The sequence below is a fragment of the Calliphora vicina genome, chromosome 3 (genome assembly GCF_958450345.1).
Source record: "Calliphora vicina chromosome 3, idCalVici1.1, whole genome shotgun sequence".
Lineage (NCBI taxonomy): Eukaryota > Metazoa > Arthropoda > Insecta > Diptera > Calliphoridae > Calliphora > Calliphora vicina.
Genome location: NC_088782.1, coordinates 104544195 through 104566276, shown reverse-complemented (window position 1 = coordinate 104566276; position 22082 = coordinate 104544195). Strand labels below are relative to the sequence as shown.

The 22082-nt window shown below is 29.7% G+C and overlaps 1 protein-coding gene across 1 annotated transcript; it reads right to left on the bottom strand.

The window, feature by feature from the left end:
• Window positions 1-1586: 1586 nt before the first annotated feature.
• On the bottom strand, window positions 1587-2215 carry LOC135955663 (uncharacterized). The gene is made up of 3 exons (XM_065506022.1): window positions 2207-2215; window positions 1816-2142; window positions 1587-1739 (listed from the first exon to the last, which is right to left on the bottom strand). Exons 1-3 carry the CDS (start codon window positions 2213-2215, stop codon window positions 1587-1589), a joined length of 489 nt encoding a protein of 162 aa, XP_065362094.1.
• Window positions 2216-22082: the final 19867 nt, after the last annotated feature.

Below are 22082 nucleotides of genomic sequence, written 5' to 3'. Positions count from 1 at the left end.
TACAAATACTGTATTACTAACTTTTAACAAACATTTATAACGAAACAAACATATTTAACATTAACTCTTAAATGTTTATAATTTTTTCTTTCTTTTTTGTTTAGTTTTTAGTTTTAAAGTATTTTTTATAAAGAAAAAAGAAAAATTCTTACGATTTATTATAAAAAAAAACACGTTCATTTCTGTAGTTTAAGACAACTTGTTAAACATTTTGTTTTTTAAAAGCAAAATACAATTTTAGTAATAAAAACAATAATTATTATTTTAGTTTTTTAGTTTAAATTAAGCAACGAAATATTAAAACATTTTAGTAAATAAACAAACGTTTTATGATTCATAAACTATAATATAAATTCAGTGTTTTATTTAAAGCATACTTTTAGGCTGTTTAAATAAACTTAAAAGAATGAGCGATTTTGGGTGGTAAATAAAAGATATTTGAATATAATTTCAGGAATAAAACTTTAATTTTTGTGCTCAATAAAATAAATATCAAATTATAGATATTTATAAAGTCCATAAGACCTACAATGTGTCAAAATCGGGAAAAATATTATTTAACCAAAAAAAGTTTTTGTAAAAATTTTTTTTTTTCAATAAAAAAAAATTTAAAAATTTTAAAAACAATTTAAAAACAAGTAAGAAAGTATGGTCGGTCAATTCCGACCATATAATACTCTACACTAAGTAAAAGAGCAAATTTGAGTGATTTTCGGAAGTGGGCCTTATATAGGAGCTATGACCAATTATGGACCGATCACCATGAAATTCGGTCGTGTGATTTATGTCTATATTAAAGTTAACTATGTTGAATTTTGTGAGTTTACCAACATTTTTAAGCGATTTATGCACGTTAAAGTGATTTTCGGAAGCGGGTATATATGGGAGCTATGACTAGTTATGGACCGATCGTAACAAAATTTGGTGACATGAATTTTGTGTGCATAAAACTTATTTGGAGCGGAATTTGTGGAGATACATATATAAATTAAACATTTATGACCGATAAAGTCCAATTTCGAGAGGACATTTGTATGGGGGCTAGGTGAAATAATGGACCGATTTCAGCCAGTTTCAATAGGCTTGGTCCTTGAGCCGAAAAAATAATATGTATCAAATTTCATCGAAATATCTTCAAAATTGCGACCTGTACTCTGCGCACAAGGTTTACATGGACAGCCAGCAAGCCGACCAGACGGACGGACGGACATCTCTTAATCGACTCAGAAAGTGATTCTAAGTCGATCGGTATACTGTAAGGTGGGTGTTAGACTAATATTTTTGGGCGTTACAAACATCCCCACTATGGTGGTGTAGGGTATAAAAAAATAAACTTAAAAGAATGGGCGATTTTGGGTGGTAAATAAAAAATATTTGAATACAATTTCAGGAACAAAACTTTAAATTTTGAGCTCAATAAAATAAATATCAAATGATGGATATTTCAAAGTCCATAAGACCTACAATGGGTCAAAATCGGGAAAAGTATTTTTTAACCAAAATTTCAAAATTTGATAAAAAAATTTAAAAAAAAAAGAAAAATTAAAACAATTTTCTCTCTTACTTGTTTTTAATCAAATTGTAGTTTACTTTTCTTTCACTACTATATCAAAACTAACTCGATATAGATAATCATCCTTTTGTTTGGAAACCATTGTTACACGAAAATTAAATACTGGCAAATACGGTGGCGATTTTTCACTGTCTATATAAAAATAGGGTATATAAATTGGTCTATCCTGGAAATGAAAAAACATAAATTAATGGCAAGCAGAAATCTTAGTACTTTAACATTCAAGTTGTAACAATTCATACCTTTTCCACGGGACACTTGACGGGAAAATCCTCAAAATTCTTAAACTGATTGTATATAATATAGGCAATATTCAGGCGTTTATTATTGATGCCCTTTAAAAATTCACAACCATTGATGGTGGTGTTTAAAAATACCCAAGGTCTTCGTTTATTTTTAGGCACTAGAGCTTTTATGTCCAAATAAAAATCGTTTATATCTCGTGCAAATATAACTGTGCCATTTAGGGCACTGTGGCCATTGTGTTTAAGAATTTTCAAATCGAAGACCTTGACACGTTCTTTGTTGTACTCAAAGTGTAGTGAATTAAATTCCAGAACAAAGGGACGCTAAGTAATTAAATTTGACAATTGATATAAAAAACTTTAAATTTTTAATACAATTGATAATTACCTGGCCCATAGTCCTTTCCTTAGTAATTATGTATAAAATTACAACTATTACTTATTTTAGTGTATTTGTTAACTTCCATTGTTTTTTAGTCCAAATATTTTAATGTCTGTTTTTAATATGTTTTTTTGTTGTCTACCTAAATTTTGTTTATGGTTTTTGCTTTAGCAAATTGTTTTTTTTAAATTAGTAATTATGAAAGTAATTACTATATTGTAGTAAACTCAAATTAGTCAGTCAATTTGTTTGTGCCATGCTCTAGAATCTCTAGAATATTTTGTTTAATTTACAACTGAAATTGTAGTTCAACCTATTTCATTTTCTACAGCCCTAAATATGCTGAAATTTGTTAGAGAGTAGTAGGTATATACACCGATATTTGAAGCATGAAAGCCGGGATATTATCCTGTTTATTGAATGATACGAAGTCGAGTGCTATTTTCGTCTCCAAAATGGCAGTTCATGGATTTTCATGGATGCTGTTGAAAAACATTCGATTCCAGATAGTCCAGTGAAAGACAATTACTTCCACTTAATTCGTGAACTGTAACATTATTTATGTGTAGCGATCGGTAAAGTCGATATTGATTAAACTATATTTTATTCTTTATTAAAATTTACATATTCAATGCATATAATATTAAAACGTTTACAATTAATTAATTTATCTATTAAAAAATAGTTTTATTTATTTCAATTACCTTTTTTAAATGGAAAAACAAAACTATTTTCTTTTAAATTACACGTGTATAATTGTGATAGCTTAATTAGTAATTGTTTTTAACTAAATGTGTACTTGAAAAGTTTCTAAAGGTAGGGTCACACATGGCAAATATTTGCTGAAAATCTTTGTTACGTACTATAACCTGAATTTTCAGATACGTAGTCAAAACTTTTTCCATATTTTTAGGGAACGATGTCCCAGAAACCTTAAGCGTAGATCTCCTAATGCCGGACAGTGACAAAGAATATGAAATATGGTCTCATCCTCCTCCTCGTTTTGACAACTTCTGCAGAAGTCATTGTAGGGCAAGCCAAGTCTATTCGCAAGGGTGTGGTTATGACCGCCACTACACCACTCAATTGTGAGCGTGTTAAGCCAAGAAGATATGTTGTTCGTCCACGATTCAGTCGGGGCCATATCATTCTGGTAATAGTGGGCATGTGGGTTCACAACCCCATCTTGTCTGAGCGAACTCATAGTAGAAGCTACTAATTTGTAGCTTACATTTGGATAACGGAATCCCATATAGGAAACCTATGTCTCCGTCACGTAGCATGTCGCCTTTTTTCGCTAAATCATCAGCAACGCAGTTGCCCGTAGTAACTCCGTGTCCCCGTACCCACTTGAGCATGAGTTTTGAATGTCTCGCCATCCTGTTTAATGATGCCCGGTATTCCTGGACCAAATTAGATGTCGTGTATACACCTGTTAGAGACTTTATAGCGGCCTGACTGTCAGCATATATACGATTATCCCTTTTTGATGGCTGATATTTCTGCCTGAATAATGCTACATTCATTTGGAAGTCTAAAAGACAACCTAATGTCTAAAAGACACTTATATAGTCTAAAAGACACTTATATATAGATTTTTTATTGAAAATGGACAAATAAAAACAAATTTTGAAATTTATAATCAGGAATCCCACAATTCCCAAAAAAGTATTGAAAAAATGGGATGTTTTCGTTTTTTGCCTATAATATCCACACCAGGGGCGGGGTTATCGGAACCCTTTACAAAATAATTAAGACCATATTGGACCATCTAAAATGGGTTACTATATTTTGATATCGACTATGGGATTTGAGAATTTTTGCCCTAAAGTTGAATTTTACAGAAAAAATAGGCGTTTTTTGAATGAACCTGGTCCCCTCGGTATCAAAAATTATAAATTTTTTTCATTTAAAATATTTAATGTAAAGTTAGCTTTTCAAAAAGTACAAATTTATTAGATAACTTAAAAAGAATAAAAGTACTTTTTTCTCAAAAAATAGCGAAAAATCGCCTATTTTAATTTTTTTAAATTCAAATGCATGTAACTTTGGACTTAGTCATGATTTTTAAACCCTTCATTCTTTATTTGATATATAGATCTATTGTTAATCCTATAAAAGAAAAATGGAGAAAATCGGGAAATATTTGGAACCGCGGTCACAAAAAAACTGGAGTAGGGTGGGTAAAAATGTTAAAAATTTAATTTTAAAATGCGAATATCTCCTAAGCTGTAAGAGATAATTGATAGTTTTATGTAGTGCTCGATGAGAAGATTCTACATAAGTAATTTTTTTTGAACACAAACGAAGAAATAGGATCATTTTTAAAATTGACCATACCCGAGGTGTCCTACTATGGGGACCTCTGAACCAGCTCCTGGTGGGCTCATAAGGTCCATAGTCAAAACTTAGACAATTTCCTGAGCAGAAAGGTTTTGATTTACTGTCTGAGGCAAAGTTGTAGCTCTTGTCATAAAGAACAAAAATTGTAAACATAATAAAAAAATGATCACTTTTTTGCAAAAATGACACCGAGGGCCGAAATCTTTGGGGGCCCATAAAATAAAAGTGCATGACTTTGGACAAAACTGATAGATACAGTTCTTTTTTTTTGGTTTTTTTATCACGTAGTGGTGTCCATATATGGTTATATTTCTATGACTCAAAAAATTATACACAGTGTAATGTTCAACTGCCAACATATTGGAAAGAAAAAATATATACAAATTATTAAAGCTGACGACCCATAGTTATACATAAAATGCTGATAGTATATAAATTTATTCTAATTCGTGTTAACAATTGTAAAGCAATATAATTTTTATATTGATATTTTAAATTTATCACCGCAGTGATAAGAAATTTATTCATACAAAGATGCAATTCTTTACAATTATGGTTCGTCACATATTCGAAATTAACCTATTACTTTCTAATTCCACGCCCACTTATAAAATCTCGAAATTTTGAAGAAATTTTAGTAGATTTGCAAGAAGAATGTTTATTATTGTCCTAATCAGTTTGGTATTGAAAATCAGAGTGGGACAGCCTCAAAAAAAATTGATAATTTTCATATATTTTTGGTCATTTTTGTGAATATATTGCAGCTAGTATCATAAAATTTTGAACTCGTTACTTTGTTAACTCTGGTGAAAATTACAAGAATCGGTCCATGATTTCTCCTAGCCCCCATACAAATTTCTTTCCGAAATATGGTTATATGGTCTATAAATACTTACAGAATATGAATATCCATAGAAAATTCAGCAAAAACAAGTTTGGTGGTAAAAAAAATTATATTACACAATTTTTCGTTGATCGGCCCATATTTGACCATAGCCTTCCGAAAATCTCTTAAATAAGCGTAAATATCTTATAAATATCGCTATCAAGTTGAAATTCGACATAAATAATCCCCATATATACCAAAATCGCTGTACCTAATTCTATGAAGATCGGCCGATAATTGGTTATAGCTCCCATATAAGGACCACTTCCGAAAAACACAATAACCTACATAAATATCAAAAAAATATCAATATCAAAACAAAATTTCACACACATCCGTAGTTTATATTTAGAAATCATACTACTGGATTTTGTGCATATCGATCCATATTTGACCATAGCTCCCATATAAGGTCCACTTCCAAAAATCAGTTAAGTACTCATAAATCTCTTATAAATATTTTATCATGCTAAAATTCGACAAAAATAGTACTCATATACATAGATATCACTGTACCAAATTTTATGCAGATTGGCCGATAATTGGACATAGCTCCCCTATAAGGCCCATTTCCGAAAAAGATATTCACCTTAAAAAATATTTAAAACATATCGATTTAAAAATGAAATTACGCACAGATCAGTAATTTGTATCCAGTAATCATACTTCTGGATTTTGTGAATATCGGTGCATATTTAACCATATCTCCCATATAAGGTCCACTCCCGAAAATCACTAAAATCCTCATAAATTTCTTACAAATATAGTTATCAGGTTGAAATTCGAAACAAATTTATTCAATATATACAAAAATCTATGTACCAAATTTTATGATGATAGGTCCATAATTGGTCATAGTCTCCATATAAGAACCACTTCAGGAAAACACATTAACCTGCACAAATATCCATAAAAATCTACACTCAACCAAAATTTTACACCGATCAGTAATTTGTATCCAAGAATCGTACTACAAGATTTTTTAAATATTGGTCCACTCTTGTTAATAGCGTTGTTTATATGAAATTCTATAAAAATAGCCCTTAAATACTTAGGACCATAATAGGTCATAGCATCCATATATTAAACCAAAATAGTACACAGATCAGTAATTTGTATTCAAAAATCATAATACTGAATTTTGTGAATATTGGTCCATAATTGGCCACAGCTCTCATATAAATACATACAAATCACGTAAAAATATTTTATGACAATCGAATCATAATAGGTCATAGCTCCCACATAAGTCCCACAACCAAATATTTTTTTGAAATTTGTCTAAATATATTTCTTCACTTGAGGTTAAAAGGGAAAAATGTTGATCCAAACGTATTAACTAATTATTAAGTATATAAATTATTAAATTTCATACGTTCTAATAGGAATTTCAACTATAAATTGCTGTATTAGATAAAACTTTTTGTACATTTTAAATAAAATATCTTCTGCGTAAACTAGTCTTTCTAACAATCGTTATATTATTTCAGTTTTTATACCATCATATTTAGGTGGAGGGTATTTAAGATTCGGCACGGCCGAATATAGTACTCTTACTTGTTTATACTCTGTTTCTTCACTTGAGGCTAAAAACGAAAAATGTTGATCCAAACGTATTAACTAATTATTAAGTATATAAATTGTTAAATTGTCTTACGTTCTAATAGGAATTTCAATTGTTGAATTAGATAAAAATTGTTTGTACCATGATACAATAATTGTAGAAGGTAGAATCACTAGGGAGAGTTTTCAATATTTAGCCCTATAACGTCAAACTTTGATTTTGATTTTTTTCATATTTTTTTATATTTTCTTTTGTTTGACATTACAAGAAATGTATAATTGAGAATTTATTTTTTACTGAGTATACCTTATGTTGTTGTATCATGGTTTGTACTTTTGAAATAAAATATCTTCTGCGTAAACTAGTCTTTCTAACAATTCTTATACAATCATATTTAGGTGGAGGGTATTTAAGATTCGGCACGGCCGAATATAGTACTCTTACTTGTTATTTTTTCATTTATTTATTGAATCTGCCTATTGTCTTAGGCTAAAAGTAAATCCAATTACTCCTTAACGAGAGCATTAATTGGTAATTGGCTGATAAGTTTTACGAAGCCTCGACTGCGTTTAGCTCTGCGCTAGAAGTCAGACAAGCGGGTTCGGGTGCCTTTCTAACATTTTAGTGTATCTCTAACATACTTTATTGAACTCATTCTTTACTTCTAGATCTCTGTGGATGTTCTCATTTCGCATGTACCATGGTGAGCGCCAGTCATGTTCTTAAGAATTTCTGATTGGGGCCTCTGTATAAGATCAATACTGGTATTACTAGCAGTTCCTAATTGGATTCCATATGTCCAAATTGGTTTTAAAATGGTTTTATACAGGGATACTTTATAGTCAAATCTTAGCTTTGATTGATAACTGATTAACCAGTGAAGCCTAGGTGCTTTTAACTTCATGTGAAGTCTCTTGGTTTCTATATGACGGCGCCAAGTAAGTCTTCTCTCTAAGTTAATACCAAGTTATGTGACACAATCGGACTGAGGTATATTAACATGATAAGAAATTGATTTGTATATAGTTTGAAGACTTCCAAAATTATAGTTCTGGGTGGTGCCACGTCCATTTATCCAATCATGCCCTTTTTCAGCCAAGCTTCGAACACTGATACCGAAGTACCTAAATCCTGAAAATTTAGTTTACCAAATATTCCTTAATAGTTATTTACTTTGTATGTAAGGTGCCACGCAAAGATATAAAGGAATATACAGTAAAAATTTCACGAGGATCGCTCCAGTGCTTCATTCTTCTATAAGGTACAAACCAACAATTAAACAAATAAGCAGACATACATACATTATTTTTGATTAATTAGAAGAAAGGTTTATGGAACAAAATTTCATAAACATTTATTTTAAAAACCTTTATTTGATATTACAAAACATATATTAACTTAATTTATCGAGCAGAGTAAAGGTGCCTGTTGTAGAGGAACATACCAGAGTATCTGCCGGAAATGGAACCCGCTCCAGACTGATAGGCCCGCACACTAAAAAGTTTCAATTAGTTTCAGACTTCACCGAACCTATGATAACATTTTTTAATACTTGCTGCCGACGCTGTCTTAATATAAATTGACAATTAAAAGAAATTTCCGGAAAATTTAAGCGAACTCTATTTGCATTAATATAATAATTTCTAATAAAAATTTCCTTATCCTGAAATTACATATTCATTAATATTAATTTTACATTTACAAAATTCAATTATTCTACCTTTTTTATTGGACACTTTTCTGGAAAATCTGGATTAGAGGCGCGTAATTCTGTAAGGAAAATGTAAGGGAAATTCATATTCTTACGACTGGATTTCTCTAAATATTCACAACCATCTACGGTTACATTAAGCAGGGTCCACGGTTTGCCGTTTCTTTTGGTTGATGTGATAATAAATATAACGTCGAATTTATCAAGATCTATTTTCAATATTATAGAGCCATTAAAACCATTATTGTGATTTGTGATGTTGACTAATTGAATATCCATAAACTTAACAATATCAGGATTATATTGCTGGCGAAATGATTTGAAATGTATGATCTGTGTATGTTTAAAAGCTTATTATTTTGAAAACCAAATGTGTAAATAAAATTTACCCATCCTTGTGTCATGCGATTGAGTATTAAAAAAATTAAAAATTTTGAAATTTTTCCGCTATTTAACATGTTTTTGTTGATTGTTGCGTAATAACGAGATTTTACACTGTTTTAGTAAATAGTACCAATATGATTTTAAAGCTTGTGTAATTAAGTGATTTATTCTTAAGTGAAATATTAATTGATTTATTTTAAATTGAAGCTATTTAATTTTATTAACGAAATTTGTGTACGAGAACAATTTAGATTTTTGAAATATATAATAACAAAATCATTAAATTTAAATATACCACTTATTCAAAATTTAATAACATACACTGAATCAATTAAGTCTCCGTACAGACTTACTCATAATATAAACTACTTAGCTATTTATGGTCACTTTTAAATACATATTTAAACCTTTTTTTAAGTCATTTTATAAAAAATCTTATAAACTAGAAATCAACATAAAAAAAATACAAACGTTTTCTTAATAAAAACATAAAAATTTACATAAATTCAATAATTGTACGAAAAGTATCACCAAAAAAGTCTCCGTACAGTTAACCGTTTTAAGGCAAGGAATCCCAATATTAATCTTAATTGAATTTAATATGTGGTAGGTCATCCTTTCTGAGCAATTGCAGCATTTTAATGGCTGTGCATGGAATGGACCAGCTTTGTTGTTGTCAGGGAATCTATTTTATACCACTCTTCCATTATAATGGCTTTTAGCTGATCTTTACTCGTTATATTGTGCTGCCGAATCTTTCTTTCCAAGTGATCCCATAGATGCTCAATCGGGTTGAGATCAGGTGACTGAGCTGAGCGATTTAAGTACTTAGGAACATTATAAATAAGACATTCCTTTACTAATCTAAAGGTGTCTTTGGGATCGTTGTCTTGTTGGAAGCAATACAAAGGTCCCAAGCCTAATTTTTCAGAACTTTGTTTTAAGATTTCTTTTAATATATTAAGATATGCATATTTATCCATCGTGTTTTAAACAAAAATAAGATTTCTCACCCCAGATGAAGCCATGCCCCCCAAACAATAACGTTACCTCCTCCATGCTTTACGGTTAGAGTCAAATGCTTCGGATTCATTTCAGTATTTGGCTTTCTCCATAACATTTCTCTTCCAACAGAACCAAAAACATACAATTTACTTTCATCGCTAAAAATAACTCGATCCCAAAAAAAAAAATCTTTATCAATATGCTCGATAGCGTAATCCAATCTCTTTTTCATGTTCACTTTTTGAACAAGGGGCTTCTTACGGCTTACTCGACCATTGTATCCATTTAGTTTAAGAGCGTTACTTACAGTTTGGGGGTTTACCGTTAATTCATCACTAGTTTTCAAGTTTCCCACAATTACACATGCGTTAATTTTTGGATTACCTTCTACAAATCGTACAATTCTTCTCTCTAAGTGGTGGTCTATTTTTCTTGGATGGTCAGTTCTTTGTTTATTTGCCATTGTTCCGGTTTTTCTGAACTGTTGAATAATGTACTGAATGGAAGAGCGTGGTCTTTTACAATATACTTGATTTCAGTTAGATTTTTTCCTTCATTTTGCATGTTAATAATAATTTTCTTTCTATCTATTAAAATTTGCTTATTTTTGGATTCCCTGACAACAACAAAGCTGGTCCATTCCATGCACAGCCATTAAAATGAAGCAATTGCTCAGAAAGGAGGACCTACCACATATTAAATGCAATTAAGTTTAATATTGGGATTCCTTGCCTTAAAATAGTTAACTGTACGGAGACTTTTTTGGTGATACTTTTCATACAATTATTGAATTTATGCAAATTTTTATGTTTTTAATGAAAATGTTTGTAGTTTTTTTATGTTGATTTTTAGTTTATAAGATTTTTTATAAAATGAATTAAAAAATATTAAATATGTATTGAAAAGTGACCATAAATTGGTAGTTTATATTATGAGTATGTCTGTACGGAGACTTAATTGATTCAGTGTACATAACAAAATTGTTTTCCATTAGGATAAGGATCTAAAAACGGGATTCAGAATATAAGATAATGCGCAGTACATGCACAAAATCAAAATATATTGGAAATAAGTCTGATATTTCTAATAGTCTGCTTCATACAGGCGTAGCAGAAGAGTAGTCAACCCTAAACGCTTCAGCAGTGTTGCTGTGAGGTCTTAAAGTAAACGATTAAATGTTTTTATTATCACTGTGTGTACTACAATTTGATTAAAAACAAGTAAGAGTACTATATTCGGCCGTGCCGAATCGTAAATACCCTCCACCTAAATATGATGGTATAAAAACTGAAATAATATAAATGTTGTTAGAAAGACTAGTTTACGCAGAAGATATTTTACTTCAAATGTACAAAAAAATGTATCAAATTCAGCAATTTATAACTGAAATTCCTATTAGAACGTATGAAATTTAACAATTTATATACTTAATAATTAGTTAATACGTTTGGATCAACATTTTTCCCTTTTAACCTCAAGTGAAGAAACAGAGTATAAAAAAGTGTATACAAATATATTTAGACGAATTTCAAAATATTTGGTTGTGGGACTTATGTGGGAGCTATGACCTATTATGATTCGATTGTCATAAAATATTTTTACGTGATTTTTATGAGAGCTGTGGCCAATTATGGACTAATATTCACAAAATTCAGTATTATGATTTTTGAATACAAATTACTGATCTGTGTACTATTTTGGTTCAATATATGGAAGCTATGACCTGTTATGGTCCTAAGTATTTGAGGGCTAATTTAGTAGAATTTCATATAAACAACGCTATTAACAAAAGTGGACCTTATATGGGAGCTATGCCGAATTATGGACCAATATTTAAAAAATCTTGTAGTACGATTCTTGGATACAAATTACTGATCGGTGTAAAATTTTGGTTCAGTATAGATTTTTTTTGGATATTTGTGCATGTTAATGTGTTTTCCTGAAGCGGTTCTTATATGGATGTTATGACCAATTATGGGCCTATTATCATAAAATTTGGAACATCGATTTTTGTATATATTGAATAAATTTGTTTTGAATTTCAACCTGATAACTATATTTGTAAGAAATTTATGAGGATTTTAGTGATTTTCGGGAGTGGACCTTATTTGTAGCTATGGTTAAATATGGACCGATATTCACAAAATCCAGAAGTATGATTACTGGATACAAATTATTGATCTGTGCTTTATTTCATTTTGATATCGATATGTTTTTAATATTTTTTAAGGTTAATACTTTTTTTCGGAAATGGGCCTTATAGGGGTGCTGTGACCAATTATCGGCCAATCTGCATAAAATTTGGTACAGTGATATCTATATATATGAGTATAATTTTTGTCGAATTTTAGCATGATAAATGTATTTATAAGAGATTTATGAGTACTTAACTGATTTTTGGAAGTGGACCTTATATGGAAGCTATGGTTAAATATGGACCGATATTCACAAAATCCAGTAGTATGATTTCTAAATATAAATATACGGATGTGTGTGAAATTTTGTTTTGATATTGATATTTTTTAGATATTTATGTAGGTTATTGTGTTTTTCAGAAGTGGTCCTTATATGGGAGCTATAACCAATTATCGGCCGATCTTTATAGAATTAGGTACAACGATTTTGGTATATATGGGGATTATTTATGTCGAATTTCAACTTGATAGCGACATTTATAAGACATTTATGCTTATTTAAGAGATTTTCGGAAGTGTACTTTATATGGGGGCTATGGACAAATATGGGCCGATCCACGAAAAATTTTGTAATATAATTTTTTTTACCACGAAACTTATTTTTGCTGAACTTTCTATGGATAGTGCTATTCTGTAGGCATTTATAGACCATAGGATCATATTTCGGGAAGAAATTTGTATGGGAGCTAAGAGAAATCTTGGACCGATTCTTATAATTTTCACCAGAGTTACTCCTTTTATCACAGAAGTAACGAGTGCAAAATTTTATGATATTAGCTGCAATATATTTTCAAAAAATGTCCAAAAATATGTGAAAATTATCAATTTTTTTTTGAGGTTGTCCCACATTTTAATTCATAACTTTGGTTCCACTGTACCGATTTCGCTGATTTTCAATACCAAACTGCTTAGGACAATAATAAAAATTTTTCTTGCAAGTCTACTAAGTTTGTTTGCGTATTTTGGACGTGAGCGCGTTTTACAGAGACGGACATGGCCCAATCGACTTAGAATTTCATAAGGGTCAATAATATATATACTTTGTTGGGTATCAGATGAATATTTCTCAATGTCACACACGGAATGACAAACTTATATATACTCTCATTCACCACTTATGGTGGTGGAGGGTATAAAAATCATCCTGAACAAATTTTAGGTAAACCGGTTGGGGATAAGACCTCTGAAGTTTTGAGATGCATTTACAAGGGGATAAAATGCATTTTTTTCAGTTTTTGCAAAAATTTTGCCATTAAAAAATTACTTTTGCAATTTAATTTAAAAGAATCGAAATGTGTACGTAATTGTCGTTCTAATGAGACATAAAAAACGGAAATTGGTCAAAAAATGTTAAAGTTATTAAAATTTCGCCAGGCCATTAACGTGTCTCAGGCAACTAGAACAAGAAAGGTAGGAACAAAATTAACATATTTTGATATATATTAAAAAAAAGCTCAATTTTACTTAAAATATGTCCATATTTAATTGTGTATGAGTTTTTGTCTTCGTAGGATACCGCTAACCTATTCTTAGGTATGAACAAAAAAAATAAAAATTTTTAACGGTAGTTTCTTAACTCAATTTTCAAATTTTTAAACATTTTGTTAAACAAATTTCAGAATTTTTTAATCATCTCATTGGGATTTATTAAGAATATAATAAGGAATAAAAATGGGAAAAAATTATACAAATATCTCTTATAGTTTTTCCGTACCTGCGATTTAAATTTTGAAATTTTCGAGAAAAACTAATTATTTTTAAATTTTTTGGCGAATGAGCTCTATTTCCTTACTCTTATGAATTTTAAGCAAAACTTATTCAGAATATTATAGTCCTGATAATTCTAAATATACTCTGAAACTTTTACTAAAATCGGAAATAGCTAACCCTTAAATCGTGAAGGTCAAAGGTCAAATTTTTCAATATTTGGAATTTCTCTAGGTAAATTGGTTGGGTTCTCTAATTTATTGAGCTCAATATCCTGCATCGGCTCTATATCAGGGTATTCTTGAAAAAGAAACAATTTGGTAGCTCAGCTTTAAAATCTAGCAAGTCTAGTCCAGTTTTTGGTTTAGGTTCTATTTCAGGTTCTAGTTCAGTTGAACTAGTGGTTAATATAGTTCCTTTTCTACCTCAAGTTTTATTTCAGGTCCAGGTTCTAGCTCAGATTATAGTTCAGGTTCTACTTAGTCCATATTCTTATTAACATTCCAGTTCACATTATTGTACACTTTCTGATTCACACTCTAACTCACTTTCTAGTTCAGGTTCTAGTTCAGTGTATAGTTGAGGTGCTAGTTCACATTCTACCTAGGTTCTAGTTAATTTCAGCTAGTTCTTGAAGTGCCTGAACTGTTCGGATTCGGGTTCTAGATCAGGTTCTAATATTTCTTTTTATTATGTAGCACAAATGTTAAATCATAAGATACGAATTAAAAATTGTTTCCAAAACTTTAAATCACGAATAAAATACAAAGTTTTCGAAATAAAAAAAAAAAACAAATTTTAAAATGACTATAAAGAGTTTGGATTTTTCGAAAAATTCCAAACAAAATACCAAAAAATTTTTAACATTCTATATACACTTACAATAAGAAAGTCGGATTGAAAATTACTTTTCCAAACAACTACATTTTAGACGATCGATCGTTCACTAATTGATCACAGTTCTCATATAAGGCGCTCTATCTATCAAACGCATAGGACTACTAAATTGCTTTTAATCTTACATCGATTATAAAGAATTTAATTTTTTTAGTCCTTCAAGTCACTTCGTATAACGTTTTCGAAACATCTGCGAAAAGGCATGATCCAATCTACAATGCTTTCAATCCTCTATAGATTTGATTAGTTACACAGAAAAAACTATTTCTTAAACCGTTTCAATTCAAATATTTGTCAATTATTGAACTGGTTTCAATTATTTCATAATTAAATCAAGTATTCATTTGCTCAAAAACAAAATTTGTTGATATTTTCTATTGAATTTTGAGTTTTGAATTTGATTATTTTGACAATTGAATATACAATTTTCGTTATTGGTTGAATTTCAAAAACAAAAATTATTGAATAGATAATTTTCGTAATTGAAAACACAGTTTTGTTATTTTTTGTGTTTCAATTACGAAAATTATCTATTCAATAATATTTGTATTTGAAATTCAACCAATAACGAAAATTGTATATTCAATTGTCAAAATAATCAAATTCAAAACTCAAAATTCAATAGAAAATATCAAGAAATTTTGTTTTTGAGCAAATGAATACTTGATTTAATTATGAAATAATTGAAACCAGTTCAATATGGGATAAATGTTTGAATTGGAATATAATTTTTTCTGTGTAGTACTTTAAGGTTTCAATGCGGTATAATTTAATCTAAATTAGCTTCAATTGTCGTATTGTTATTGGATATCAAATGATCAAATTTGTTTTAATCTCATCGAAATTAAGAAAAACATTTTAGTACGAATTTCATCTTTCAAGGTCTTCGGAAACTTCATGAAGCATTGGAAATAAACAAGTGCTTGCGAAATTATATACATATGTATATAAATGTTTGGTAATATTTTTAAAAAAACCACATAGGATTTCCACTGATTTCCCTGAGTAGTCCTATTCCATATATTTTGTTTTAAATACAGCTCTAACTTTGTTATTCTATGAATAACAGATTAATACTATACCAACTGTATAATATCCAAAACAAAATAAAGAAAACACTAAATAAATAAGTTAAATAAAAAAAATATTCAATGTTTTTCAATTAGTTCCTGTCTTCAACACACCAGTGATAACATAGCTAAATACTTGTTGCCGCCGTTGTCTTAATATAACTTGACAATTAAATGAAGTTTCCGGAAAGTTCAAGCGAACTCTTTCAGCATTAATATAAAAATTTCTAACAAAAATTTCCTTATCCTGCAATTAATAATTCATTAATATAAATTTTACACAGCGCTAACTCATTTATCTACCTTTTTTATTGGACACTTTTCTGGAAAATCTGGATTTGAGACACGTAATTCTGTAAGAAAAATATAAGGGAAATTCATACTCTTACGACTAGATTTCTCTAAATAATCACAACCATCTACGGTTACATTAAGCAGGGTCCACGGTTTGCCATTTCTTTTGGTGGAGGTTAAAATGAATGTAACATCGAATTTGTCTAGATCTATTTTGTATATTATAGAACCATTAAAACCATTATTTTGCTTTGTGATGTTGACTAATTGAAAATTCATAAATTTAACAATATCAGGATTATATTCCTGGTGATATGTTTGAAAATGTACGATCTGTAAAGGTAATGTGTATAGTATATTACGTTGACAATTAAATGAGTATATAATATTTACCCATCCTTGTATCATGCAATTGAGAACTAAAAAAATTAAAAATTTTAAAATTGTTCCGCTATTAAACATGGTTTTGATTTGTTGTTGAGTAATAACGACATTTGTTTTAGTGCATGCTTTTAAAATTTGATTTTGTGCAATTAAGCAAATTATACTTAAATAAAATATTAATTGATTTATATTTATAATTATTTAATTTGGTAGCCGAAATTTGTGTACGCGACCAATTTAGATTTTTGAAATATACACTAGAGTGTCCCAAAATTTTTTTTTTTGGAATTTCGGAACGCATACCCTCTAATTTTTGTATATATGTATATAAAACTATAGTTAAATATGAAATTTTGTCTTTCTATCGTGATTGTAACCCGTGCCGACTTGCGATTTAGTTTTGTGCAATTTTTTCAGTTTTTCTAAAAATTTTGCCATTAAATAATTACTTTTGCAATTTAATTTAAAAGAATCGATATGTGTACGTAATTATCGTTCTAATAAGATATAAAAAGCAGAAATTGGTTAAAAAATGTTAAAGTTATTGAAAAATCGCCAGGCCATTAACGTGTCTCAGGACACTAGAACAAGAAACGTAGGAACAAAATTAACATATTTTGAGAAATATTAAAATAAGAGCTTATTTTTACTTAAAATATATGCATATTTACTTGTATATGAGTTTTTGTCTTCGTAGGATACCGTTGACCTATTAGCAGGTATGACCAAAAAAAAATATTTTTTTTAACGGCAGTTTCAAAACTTCAATTTCAAATTTGTATAAATTTTGTTAAACAAATTTCAGAATTTTTTGATCATCATTTGGGGAGTTATTGTCAACATAATAGGGAATAAAAATGTGAAAAAGTTATGTGAATACCTCCTATAGTTTTTCCGTACCTGCGATTTAAATGTAACGATTTTCGAGAAAAACTAATTTTTTGGCCATATTTTGGCGAATGAGCCGAATTTCCTTTCAAAAACATTTTCCTTGAACAAACGATACCATTTTCTACGATTTTGGGTTAGGGTATGAAGGCAGTCAATTCAATTCAAGGACACATTACAAGCTAATGTAAATAGCTCACTTGTGTCCTTGAATTGGTACCTTAATGCATCATGATCTGGTCCTCAGAACAGCTCCTTCACATGTCGGAATGGGGTTCGGTGCCAAACCAACCCGATAGACTTATAAACGAATCTATCTCCCTAATATCCATACTCGATAGATCCGCTAGACCATACGCCACTTTTTTTCAGGCTTTCTCAAATTAAAACCACAACACATATTCTTAATTTTTTTCTTGTTGCGGATACATACATATGTTGACTTTAGTTTTGATCATTTCAATCTTGCCTATCTCATCATAATATAAATATTTTTTAAACATATCTAGACTGACCAAAAACGGTGAAACCACCTCGCCCATGGTGTAAATACGCCATAGGGATGGGAAAGATTTGTCAACATTCGCTTTTTGAAAAAAAAAATTTACGGTTCAATTCCTAACACTTCGACGATATAAATGCTAAAAACTTATGCCAATTGTCCACTCAGTTCATATGTAAATAGCTGTGAAAGTTTAAATTTTTTAAATAAAGTTTTCAAGCTGAAAAAAGTAAAAACATTTGTATTAAAGAAAAAGTGTTTTTTTTTAAATTAGTTATAACTAAGATTTTACCAAAATGGATTACAATACGGAGGTGTGTACTTAAAACAAGTAAGAGTACTATATTCGGCTGTGCCGAATCTTATATACCCTCCACCTAAATATGATGGTATAACAACTGAATAATATACTTAACAATTGTTAGAAATACTAGTTTACGCAGACAATATTTTATTTCAAAAGTACATAATATAATGGAACGTATGAAATTTAACAATTTATATACTTAATATTTAGTTAATACGTTTGGTCAACATTTTTCCTTTTTTACCAGATTATAAAAAAGGGTATACAAATATATTTAGACAAATTTCAAGCTATTGGGTTGTGGGACTTATATGGGAGCTATGACCTATTATGAGTCGATTGTCATAAAATATTTTAACGTGATTTTTATGTATTTATATTGGAGTTGTTGCGAAATATGGACCAATATTCACAAAATTCAGTAGTATGATTTTAAAAATTACTGATCGGTGTATTATTTTGGTTCAATATATGGAAGCTATGACCTATTATGGACCTAAGTATTTGAGAGCTATTTTTGTACAATTTTATATAAACAACGCCATTATCAAAAGTGGACATTATATGGGAGATATGGTTAATTATGGACCAATATTTTAAAAATCTTGTAGTACGATTCTTGGATACAAATTAGTGATCGGTGTAAAATTTTGGTTCAGTACAGATTACTTTAAATATTTGTGCAGGTTAATGTGTTTTCCGGAAGTGATTCTTATATGGAGGCTATGACCAATTATGGGCCTATCATCGTAACATTTGGTACATCGATTTTTGTGTACATATATTGAACAAATTTGTTTCGAATTTTAACCTGATAACTATATTTGTAAGAAATTTATGAGGATACTAGCAGACCCGGTGCGCTTCGCCACCCCAATTAGAAGAAAGAAATAGTACTATTAAGTCTCCGTTTGTGAATCTAATTGTAAATGTCTAATTTCATATTTCTGGGTCCATTATTATAGAAAATGCAAAATGTGTTCCTAATTTAAAATTTTTATGTTTATTATTATAAAATATTCAAAAAGTACCATTGCAATAAGGAAATAGTACCATTGATTATCACTTTTAAATTCGCATTCACTAAACCATAACCCGTCAAGTTTGAATTTTAGATTTGTATATCATTTCCTATATTATCAACTAATTTTGTTTCTATAATACTTAAGATTTAATAAATTATCACAAAACCGAAACCGATCGGTTTTTAATTTTTTAAAACCGAAACCGCGGTTTTGAAATTCTTCGATTATTTGGAAACTCTAGGTCCATTATTATAGGAAATTCAAAAAAGTACCATTATTATATATAAAAAGTACCAAAAATCCCCCACTTGTGGTTTCCCACTCACTCCGGTCCATATAAGCTTAATTTCATGTTTTTAGGTTCATTGGTGAAGAAATTACAAAAAGTATCATTCGAATAAAGAAAAAGTACCAAAAAGTCTCCCCTAGAATTCTAACTAACTTAGGACCATGCAGTATGCTTAATTTCATGTTTTAAGTCCATTGCTATAGAAAATTAAAAAAATTAACATTAGAATAAACAAAAGGTACCATGAGGTATCCGCTTGAATTTTCAATCACTTAGTACCATATACGCTCAATTTCATATTTCTAGGTCCATTATGTTATAGAAAATTCAAAAAGTAACATTAGAATATAGAAAAAGTACCAAAAAGCACCCACTTGTAGTTACTCACCCACTCGGGTCCGTATAATCTTTATTTAATGTTTCTAGGTTCATTGGTGAAGAAATTACAAAAAGTACCATTTGAATAAAGAATAAGTACCAAAAAGTCTCCCCCTAGACTTCTCACTCACTTAATTTCGTGTTTCTAAGTCCATTGTTATAGAAAATTCAAAAAAGTACCATTAGAATATAGAAAAAGTACCAAAAAGCAGCCACTTGCGGATTCCCACTCACTCTGGTCCATATAACCTTTATTTCATATTTCAAGGTTCATTGGTGAAGAAAATACAAAAAGTACCATTCGAATAAAGAAAAAGTACCAAAAAGTCTCCCCCTAGAATTCTAACTCACTTAGGACCATGTATGCTTAATTTCATGTTTTTAAGTCCATTGCTATAGAAAATTAAAAAAAAGTACCATTAGAATAAACAAAAGGTACCATGAGGTATCCGCTTGAATTTTCAATCACTTAGGACCAAATACGCTTAATTTCATATTTCTAGGTCCATTATATTATAGAAAATTCAAAAAGTACCATTAGAATATAGAAAAAGTACTAAAAAGTATACACTTGTGGTTTTCCAGACACTCGGGTTCATATAAGCTTTATTTCATGATTCTAGGTTCATTGGTGAAGAAATTACAAAAAGTACCATTCGAATAAAGAAAAAGTACCAAAAAGTCTCCCCCTAGAATTCTCACTCACTTAGGACCATATATGCTTAATTTCATGTCTCTAAGTCCATTGTTAAAGAAAATTCAAAAAAGTACCATTAGAATATAGAAAAAGGACCAAAAAGCCCACACTTGTGGTTTCCCACTCACTCGGTTCCATTTAAGCTTTATTTCATGTTTCTAGGTTCATTGGTGAAGAAATTACAAAAAGTACCAATCGAATAAAGAAAAAGTACCAAAAAGTCTCCCCCTAGAATTATCACTTACTTAGGACCATATATGCTTAATTTCATGTTTCTAAGTCCATAGTTATAGAAAATTCAAAAAAGTACCATTAGAATTTAGAAAAAGTACCAAAAAACCCACACTTGTGGTTTCCCACTCACTCGGTTTATATATAAGCTTTATTTCATGTTTCTAGGTTCATTGGTGAAGAAATTACAAAAAGTACCCTTCCAATAAAGAAAAAGTACCAAAAAGTCTCCCCCTAGAATTCTCACTCACTTAGGACCATATATGTTTAATTTCATGTTTCTAAGTCCATTATTATAGAAATTTCAAAAAGTACCATAGATGAACAAAAAAGTACCTATAGTACAGTTCACACATTTTGGTACCTAAATATTATCCCCTATTCCTAACACTAACTTCACTCAAATACATATCAGCTAACTTTAATGTCGATAACTGAAATAATTTAAATTTTAAAAAAGTACCATTAGGAGAAAAGTACCAATTTCCCTTTTCTTACTTGAACACCCCTCAAGTTTGAAATTTAAAAATATTCCATTTTGCCAAAATTGTTTATGCTACAGGCATGTATCAAAATATTAAAATTTGTGTTAATGTGCCCAAGAATAAATATGTTTTAAAAAAAGTACCAAACTGTTTACCCGGATTTGGCCCAATATACACCTTGGTACTCGAGTTCCAAATAACACCCTGTTAGTTAATTTTTGTATGAATCCAGGAACCAACGTTAAAAAAAATTATCATAATTGGCTTAATAATTTCAAATATAATGTATTTTCCCGATTTTATCCCCTTTTTGGTACCTTTTTTATCCCCATTGAGGTGGTACAATTTCATTGAAATAAATTTCTGTAACGTGGTGGGAGCTCATAATAAAATATTCGTATGTCTATGTCAAATTATAGAAAAACATATTTTATGAAAAAGTACCAAAAATTAACACAATTTTTATCCCTTAAAGGTTCGAATTTCCAAAAAGTACCAAACTTATATTTTTTATTTTTTGTTAATTAAAGAATACGATTTAAAATTTGTTTCTATGTTTATTGGTTTAAAAGATACATAGGGTGCAAAAAAAGTACCAAAATACAGTTTTTACCCGTTTTTCCCCTAAAAGTTTCGAATT

Coding starts and splice junctions, on each gene's coding strand:
- LOC135955663 (XM_065506022.1), bottom strand. Junction 1,740..1,815: donor TCAAGTGTCCCGTGGAAAAG/GTATGAATTGTT, acceptor TTTCATTTCCAG/GATAGACCAATTTATATACC.